The 8,498-nt window shown below is 48.0% G+C and overlaps 1 protein-coding gene across 1 annotated transcript; it reads right to left on the bottom strand.

Annotated features, from left to right (window-relative positions):
• Positions 1-263: 263 nt before the first annotated feature.
• DKK4 (dickkopf WNT signaling pathway inhibitor 4) lies at positions 264-3,893 on the bottom strand. Its single transcript, XM_005901772.3, has 4 exons — positions 3,721-3,893; positions 2,379-2,529; positions 1,809-1,946; positions 264-813 (listed from the first exon to the last, which is right to left on the bottom strand). The coding sequence occupies exons 1-4, from the start codon at positions 3,829-3,831 to the stop codon at positions 566-568; spliced, it is 648 nt and encodes a 215-aa protein (XP_005901834.2). The 5' UTR covers positions 3,832-3,893; the 3' UTR covers positions 264-565.
• Positions 3,894-8,498: the final 4,605 nt, after the last annotated feature.

Below are 8,498 nucleotides of genomic sequence, written 5' to 3'. Positions count from 1 at the left end.
CTTTGAAATACAGAAATTATATCAATACAGAAATATGAAAAGTTCTTAAGTAGTAAGGCTGTTGAGAACAAAGTAATGGAAAGGTGCTTTGGAACTTGCAGTGGGTTATACCAACATAGGCTATTAGCTTTTCAATCTTATGTCTTTATTAACCAAGTTTCTGTTGTTGTAGTGAGACGGCATTTCCCTTCCAAGAAATGAAGGATTATGAACAGTAGGGGTTTTAAGGAAAATTTCCCTGGTAAGCTAATTTAACAACAGATAAACTGTCACTCTGCCTCCCCGCCCAATTCCCGTCAGGTATCAGAACTGCACCAGAAAGTACTTAAAAGATTTATTTGAACTAACTGAATCACTAGATGAACCTAAATTTGTTCTAGAATCATGTCCACTTTTCTGCGGAAACAGACAAAAAGCCAAACTAGTTTCTATTCATCACAAGACAGCTTCTCCAGCTCAGTTTGTTTCACTGACTACAAGATTGGATTTTAAGATGTGTAGATGGGAAGATGGGAAGATGTGTGAGCGCATGCCTGAGACTTCTGCTGGATTAGACCTGCAGCCGTTAGGCCTTCTGGCACATGTGCAACTGTGTGTGTACTGGATCTTGAGCCGCCTGACTCTGACACACTAGCCCGGGCGCACAGTGACAGCGCTGGAAGATATCCACAACATGCGTGTTGTTGTGACCCCTCCTGGAGCAGACGTGTCCCTCCAGGAGCACCGGTTTACAGATTTTGGTCCGATAATGATGAGTGCAGCAAAGTCCAGGCCCGCAGTTGAAATCTCTGAGACATCTTTCTCCCCTATGTCCTGTAACAAGATTGACACAGGCTTTAGTGATAAGCGGGTGGCTTGTGGGGGTGTGACTGGGGTGAGGCAAGGCAGGGAGGATAAGCTGGCAAAGTAAGGCTGGAGCAGCATGCCCGGCTCCAAGGCTGAGCGCAGCAGTGAAACGGACAGCTCTCCCGAGCAGAAGATACTGCCTGAGAAGGCTGAGAGCAGGAGGAGAAGAGGGCAGCAGAAGGTGAGATGGTTGGGTGGCATCACTGATTCAATGGACGTGAACTTGGGCAAACTCCGGGAGATGGTGAGGGACAGGGAAGCCTGGCGTGCCGCAGTCCATGGGATCGAGAAAGAGTCAGACGTGACTTGGCGACTGGACAACAACCAAGTTAAAACATCTGTCAGAGAAAGATGGAATTTCCTGTCTTGAGACAAAGTAAGTATCACCCATCAGTGTTTTATTAAAGGGATGTGTACTGACATGGTAAGAGACCACTGCTTACGCGGGGACCAGTTAACCTAAAGACACCACCAGGAGCAGCCAGTTCACCCTCAAACATTCCAGCTGCTTTCTGTCAAACGTTGGATTTTAAGATTACAGTTGTTTAAAAAGCTTCTTAGTGAAGTTTGTATTTTGTTTGAGAATGAAAAGTTACTTCATCTGTGTTCATCTCTTTCGTATTTTTTTTTTAAACAAGTTTATTGGCTTATATTTGTTGGATGTATTTTTTTTAATTGGGGTATGTGTGTGTTAGTTGCTCAGTCACGTCTGACTTCATGACCCCATGGACTGTACAGCCCGCCAGGCTCCTCTGTCCATGGGATCTTCCAGGCAAGGATACTAGAGTGGGTTGCCATCTCCTATTCCAAGGGATCTTCTTGACCCAGGGATCAAACCCACATTTCCTGCATTGGCAGGCACATTCTTTACCACTGAGCCACCCATATATATATGGGAGCCTATATATATATATATATATATATATATGTACACACACTCATATTTAGAATGCTGCTCTTACTCTTCCTGGGTTGTGGCTTTGTAGTATTTGAATTCCCCTGCATTGGGTGCTCGATTGTCTCTTCTGTGTCTATGTCGTCTTTGTCGTCCGTCCCCTTCTCCGGCCCTTTGGCTGCCTGTTCCACTGGAGTACAGAAATCTGAGAGACAAGCGGGCGGGGTTAGAGGCCGAGAGCCACGGGCAGGCGCATCCTCAGGCTGCCAGAGAGTTTGGCAGGGCCTCTGCCTTCAGTCTCTGTGTAACTGTCTAGGTTTCTGGGACACGTGCGCTAAATATTTATATCTCACATAAGGCAAAGAAAGGGGGTTAAGTAACTGAATCAAAGCAGAAACAGTGATTCCAACTTGCACCGTTTCTTTAAAATCATCTCCACATTGCTGGCAAGAGTTGTTGCCAGGAAAGGAACTATTTTGCTGCATCGAAAAGAGGCAGCTGGGGAGATTCGCTTCAAGAATGACTTCAGGAAGCCTTTAGAGAGTGCCTGTCATGGGACATCGTCGTCCAAGAGACCCAGGTGCTGTCTCCGCCTTGTTGGAGCACAGCAGTCCTGTCAAGCTCCGGGCCGACTCACTGTTCATGCAGAGCGTCCCCGGGCAGCACATGGTAGAAAGCTGGCACCGCCTCCGTGGTCCACGGCAGGTGGCACAGAACGGTTTCTCATCATAACGTTGGAGGCAGAATTTTCTAGCACTGCAGTCCTTGTCAGACACGCACTGTGAACCCTGTGAAGGGACATTTGTTCACAGGGCTAGAGAATCCAGTGAGATGTAAGCAGACTTTACTGCAGGCAGGAGGTGGAGGAAGCCGAATGCTGAGGCCCTTGAAATGTTGCTGCAAGCCTCTAGCAGCATCTTCATTTTTTTCCACTAGAGTTGGTTTTCTCCCACGAAGGGGAGAGCAAATCATGAACAAAGAGACCTATGTGCTGCAAAGGTTATTTGTGTTTGAAAAATTGTCCTACTTTTAAACCCAGAATTTAATTTTTATGTTCTTTGTGAAAATGGAAGAAAATGTTTTCCCATGTGTCGTAGAGATGGTTATGAGATTTTTAAAAAAATATATTTATTTGTTTATTTGGCTGCACCAGGCCTTAGTTGTCGCTGTGGGATCTAGTTCCCTGATCAGGACTCGAACCCAGGCCCCCTGCCTTGAGAGTGCAGAGTCCCAGCCACTGCACCACCAGGGAAGTCTCTGTTTACAAGATTCTTGCTCTGTGGCTAGAAGCCCTCGACACTGTGCTACAGTTTAATGAGATGGAAGGTTGGTGTTTGTGGCAGCTCTATATAGCTGACCTTTTGAACTCCCATCAGTCACCGTTGGCCAAGTAGCCCTCGGGGGACCTCACCCGAGTCACTTGATTCTTAGGGATGCCTCATTTGCAGAGCAACAGATTCCAAAGACCAGCTTTTCTCATCTACAACTGATGCTTTTTCAAACAGATATGAAAATTTCCTATAAAACAGTTCTGTGAAGTGAGACGGTGACAAGCCAGTGCTCCTTGCCACGTAGCATTGAACTAATAACTCCCGTATTCCCTGACTGCGTGGCCTTAGTTAAATCCCTTAGCATCTCTGAGTTGCATTTTCATCATCCGTCGTTAGGAGGCGTGACAACTATCTGAAGCTATAAGGAAGCAAGGTATTATGTATCAGAGGCCTGGCATGTGGCACAGCCTTCTCGGTGTTCACTTCCTCTCTGATTTATAGGCGAATTGAGAGCTCAGTGCCCTGAAAAGCCACTAGGCTTCTTGGGTGAGTTAATGCTAAGGTGACTGGATTCTCCCAGGAGGCCTTCAATCCAGCTCATAGCCTTTCCAGCTCCCAGGCTAGTTGAGATGAACCATTTCAGACCCCGATCCGAGTGATGCTTCATGCAAACCCGGCACCCAGCCCTCCTCCCTTTCGGGGCGTTACCTTCCGGGCCCTTTGTGCACCACTAGAGCTCTTGATGTAGTTGGAATCCAGAACTAGGGCTCCCAGGGGGGCGCACAGCCAGCCGAGCCCCAGCAGGACCACCACCACCATCCTCGACCCTCAGACCTCCCTGCGTCCTCCTTGAAGCTGGGCAGCTCTGCACCCGCAGTGGAGCTTTGGCCGAGATGGAAACTCAGCAAGTTGCTGGGAACTGCTTTTTCTGAAAGAGAAGGGAGGAAGGTGTGTGAAATGCGATAAGCGAGGTCTGATCCACAGGTTCCCTCTTAAACTATTTATAGATGCGTCCTCTCCTTTCTCCCTGCTCCCTCCTCCTTCATTTCCTTCCTTCTTACCCCACACAGGCTAGAACAAATCCCTGCAATCTGTTTGATCAGTAGTTCAAAACGAGGACTCAATCGAGGTGGGAGCAAGAGACAGGACTGCAGCCGCTGCTCCTCCAGGGGTTGAATCCCTCTTAATTACGGCCTATCAAAGTCAGTTCAAAGGGCCAGCAGAGGAGCAGGATGTCTGTATCAAAGGCAAACTCTAATAATCACCTGCATTTCCTACCTCCCATAATCCTGTGGGGGAGGAGGGAGTCCACTCTAAGATCTATTTTCACAGCTAATTGTGCTCCCAAGAAAGAATGGCTCCTATTAGCCAATGTGCTACGCGGGATGCCAAAAACTAATGAGTTACAAATGTACTGAGACATTTTAAACTATGCTCAGGTAGTGAAGACTATGCTCAGGTAGAAACGAGGGACGATGCCTCTGATTAGCTCTGGCATCCAGATGTAAAGAACCCAACAGCTTAAGAGCTGTGAATGTAACAGCACCTGTTGGGGCTAAATGTCAACTGGAAAATAATTCTCCTTAAGATGAAAATGGAACTGTTTGAAGTTAGGATTATTTAATTAGGAACATAATGAGATTTATGAAAATTGTCCTTTTAATGAGAACCCCAGAGAGCCCATTGTATGTATAGATTTACACAACTTGATAGGAAGTTTGGGTGCATTTTATTGAGCAGTGGATTTAACTTGTGTTGTATGATGGTGAATTGACTGAAGCAGAACAGTCTCCAATATAGCAGATTTCAGAGGGAATTTTATGCATTTTCAATTTTCCTAATTTAAATTTTTATAACTTCTGCTTCATCCCCTTTTGTCTGTTTTTTTTTTTCCAGTCAAACTGTTACCTAAGTCAAATAATTTAGACATGCACTTATCTTCCTGGTAGCTCAGACGGTAAAGAATCTGCCTGCAATGCAGGAGACCGGGTTCAATCCCTGGGTCAGAAAGATCCCCTGGAGAAGGGAACGGCAACCCACTCCAGTATTCTTTCCTGGAGAATTTCATGGACTGAGTAGCCTGGCCGGCTATAGTCCATGGGGTCGCAAAGAGTTGGACATGACTGAGTGACCAACACTTTGTCACTGCCTAAGTACTTTAAGGGTAGAACAGTCTGAATTTGGATCTAAAAATCCCTTTACTGTTGGCTTTGTTCTCAGGGTAAATTCATCCCAGTACCTGGGATGTAAGGTGCCCTTTAAAATCTAACGACGTGTTTTCTGTATGCCATCAATGTCATTCTTAGTATCACTGGGTCTTCTTCCAGAACCAACTGACCTCAGTTGTCAAGATGAACCTGGATATTCTGTGCCAGAGGACCATTCTCAGCCTCAAAGGCTGCCCAGCGCCCCGGCAGCTGGGGCAGGCGACCTGAGGCTCTGTTATTTGGCTTTCTTCCTGGTGTTGGGATGTCTGCCTCTGTTGTGTGGAGTGAGGAGCTATTTCTTCTGCAAGGACTACTTTTTTCATGTAAACCAACATCAAACACCCTTTGATTGTAGGATATGCCTGGTGACTAGATGTATTACAGAATTTATTTTAAAGTTGGACAATTATGACCAAATATAAAGGAGAAAGCCCCAGGGTTTGTTCCTTGCTGGGTTTCTCTGCTTCCTGTTACCTAACTGAAGAGAGAATCTTAGGGCAGCAGAAGCCTCTGGCAAAACAGACAGACAAAAAGGACTGGCACAAATATTCACTGAGAACTTTGTATGCAGCAGAACCTATGATTAGGTGTTGGTAATAAAAGCTAAAAATGGTCCTTGCCCGTGAGGAGTTAATGTCCAGAAGACAAATATGTAGAGAGAATTTCTATATATTATGACAAACACTAACAAAAAGGCAGAAATGTGGGGCTGGAGGATCACAGAGGAGGTTGTGATTAGCCCTCTGGAGGAGGGATTATTTGAGCTGGGTTTTGTGGGTAGAGTAGGAGTTCTCTAGGTTAAGAAGCAGGGGATGATCTCGCCTCAGGCTCAGACGGTGAAGTGTGTACAGGGGCAGGAAGGCACATATCAGTTCTAGAGAGTCTGTGTGACTGGGGCAGATGGTGGAGAGACCAGAGAAGGCTAGATTGTGAAGAACTGATAAAAGGCAAAGGGAACCAGAAGACGTTATTTCATAAGCAGGAGAAAGTCACTGGGGATATTTGAACTTTAAAATGACAGGATCTAATTTAAAATCCTTTTTAGGAGCGCAGTGCTGGCAGCGGTGTGGAGCCAGGGTTACAGTGGGTGAAAGTGAATGCGGGGCCAATGAAGAGGAGGTGGAGGAGGCGAAGAGGAAGGCCAGTGTGCTGGGGCGACGCGCTGACAGTGAGGACCACCGAGGATGGGATTCTGCGCGTGGATCTCCCATCGCCTGATGTGAATGAAACGGAGGAGTTCAGGTCACCCTGACATTTCTAATTCTGTGCGCAGGTGGATGGTTATGGCTTCCCAGGTGGTGCTAGGGGTAAAGAAGCCACCTGTCAAAGCAGGAGACCTAAGAGAAGTGGGTTCCATCCCTGGGTTGGGAAGCTCCCCTGGAGAAGGGCATGGCAACGCACTCCAGTAATCTTGCCTGGAGATTCTCACGGTCAGAGGAGCCTGGGGGGCTACAGTCCATGGGGTCGCAAAGAGTCAGACACACTGAAGCAACCAAGCCCACGCACAGATGGTCATGCACTGTAGATGGAATTTGGGTTGGAAAGTGGGTTGGGGGTGGTGGGACAGAGGCCAGGAGCACCGTGATCCAAGTCATCAAGGCTTTGCTGGGTATCCAACGTGGAGACAGAAGATTAGCCCTTGTGTCCTCCGGGAGTGCCGCTCCCACAGACGAGAGGACGTGAGGATTCAGACATACCAGACGCAGGAGGCTGCAAACCGGCAACAAGACTGAAAAGCAGTCTTCTCCTCTCTGTCTCTGTCTGACTTTCTCTCAGCCTTGCAAGACTGAGAGCTTCAGAGTCAGGTGGACCTGATGGGAGCACCACACAGGCCTTCCCTGGAGCCCCTGACTCCTGGATGCATCCATCTGCCCACCATAGTGTTTATAAAACTCTATTGTGATTGGACACTGGTTTGTCTCTACAATGAGGGACGAAGGTATCATCTTTGTATCCTCATGCTTTGAAGGCCTGGCACATAATAGAAGCTCCATACGTTGTTTTATGTGACGGAAGACTGCATAAATAAACGCATTTACTGTGACTTTGAACAAGACACTCCACCTTTCTGGGCTGCATCTCCACAACCGTAAAGTGGCATGACTCCCCGGAAGTCCTACTTCGGAGGGTTCAGGGCATGACTATCTGTAGCGGGCCTGGTGCAGTAACTGGCACTCAGATGCTCTATCCCAGGCCATCCTCACGTAAACCTCAGGACCCAGCACACCACACGGCCCTTCCTCGGTGGCGCTCAGCAGAAGTTTGTGTAATACAATGGTTGTTGTTGTTATTCAGTAGTTCGGTCGTGTCCTACTCTTCTCGACCCCACGGACTGTAGCACGCCAGGCTTCCCCATCCCTCACCATCTCCCGGAGCTTGCCCAAGTTCATGTCCATTGAATCGGTGATGCCATCCCACCATCTCATCTTCTGTCGCCCTCTTCTCCTTCTGCCTTCAATGTAATCCTAGGCACCAAAGAAAAATCCACCCCCCCACCAATTGTTATTTCTAGGTCTCCCAAAGGCCAGAGCGACTTTGAGGACATAAATACTAGAGTCTCCCTGGAAGATGACCTGGGGTATTTCCAGATCTGCAGAGGCTGCTTGCGGATAGCAATCAGGGTTCCTCAGCCAGGATGCCCAGTGGCTGCGCTCACCGCCCTCAGGCTGATCTCAGTCCTTGCGGCTTAGAGATTATGGAGCAGTCGGAAGTGGATGCCAGGGAGGAGCAGAGGGGAGAGGAAGGTTTCAGAAGTGTTTCTGCTGAAAAGGAATTGATGCTTTTGAACTGTGGTGTTGGAGAAGACTTGTGAGAGTCCCTTGGATTGCAAGGAGATCCAACCAGTCCATCCTAAAGGAGATCAGTCCTGAATGTTCAATGGAAGGACTGATGCTGAAGCTGAAGCTCCATTACTTTGGCCACCTGATGGCAAGAGCCAACTCATTGGAAAAGACCCTGATTCTGGGAAAGATTGAAGACAGGAGGAGAAGGGGACGACAGAGGATGAGATGGTTGGATGGCATCACTGACTCGATGGACGTGAGTTTGGGTAAACTCAAATGGTGAAGGACAGGGAGGCCTGGTGTGCTGCGGTCCATGGGATCGCAAAGAGTCGGACACGACTGAGCAACTGAACAGCAACAGTAGGTCAGGGCCCCTGAGTTCCCAGATGCAGATGGCAGAGCACTGCAGAGCCCACTCCCCACGCTGGGAGCCTGGCCCCTCACGTGAGGACGCCCTCACATGCTCTCCTTCCCCTGGACGCCCCTGCCAAGGACT

Source organism: Bos mutus, chromosome 27 (assembly GCF_027580195.1).
Source record: "Bos mutus isolate GX-2022 chromosome 27, NWIPB_WYAK_1.1, whole genome shotgun sequence".
NCBI lineage: Eukaryota > Metazoa > Chordata > Mammalia > Artiodactyla > Bovidae > Bos > Bos mutus.
The sequence above is the reverse complement of the archived record's forward strand: the minus strand, read 5'-3'. Positions and strand labels throughout refer to the sequence as shown.

Excerpts from the sequence above, each read along its gene's own strand:
- DKK4 (XM_005901772.3), bottom strand. The coding sequence starts at position 3,831 with ATGGTGGTGGTGGTCCTGCTGGGGCTCGGCTGGCTGTGCGCCCCCCTG. Across the intron at positions 1,947-2,378 it reads GGGGACGCTCTGCATGAACA|ATTTCTGTACTCCAGTGGAA; the intron begins GTGAGTCGGCCC and ends CTTGTCTCTCAG. Across the intron at positions 814-1,808 it reads AAAGCCACAACCCAGGAAGA|GACATAGGGGAGAAAGATGT; the intron begins GTAAGAGCAGCA and ends ATCTTGTTACAG.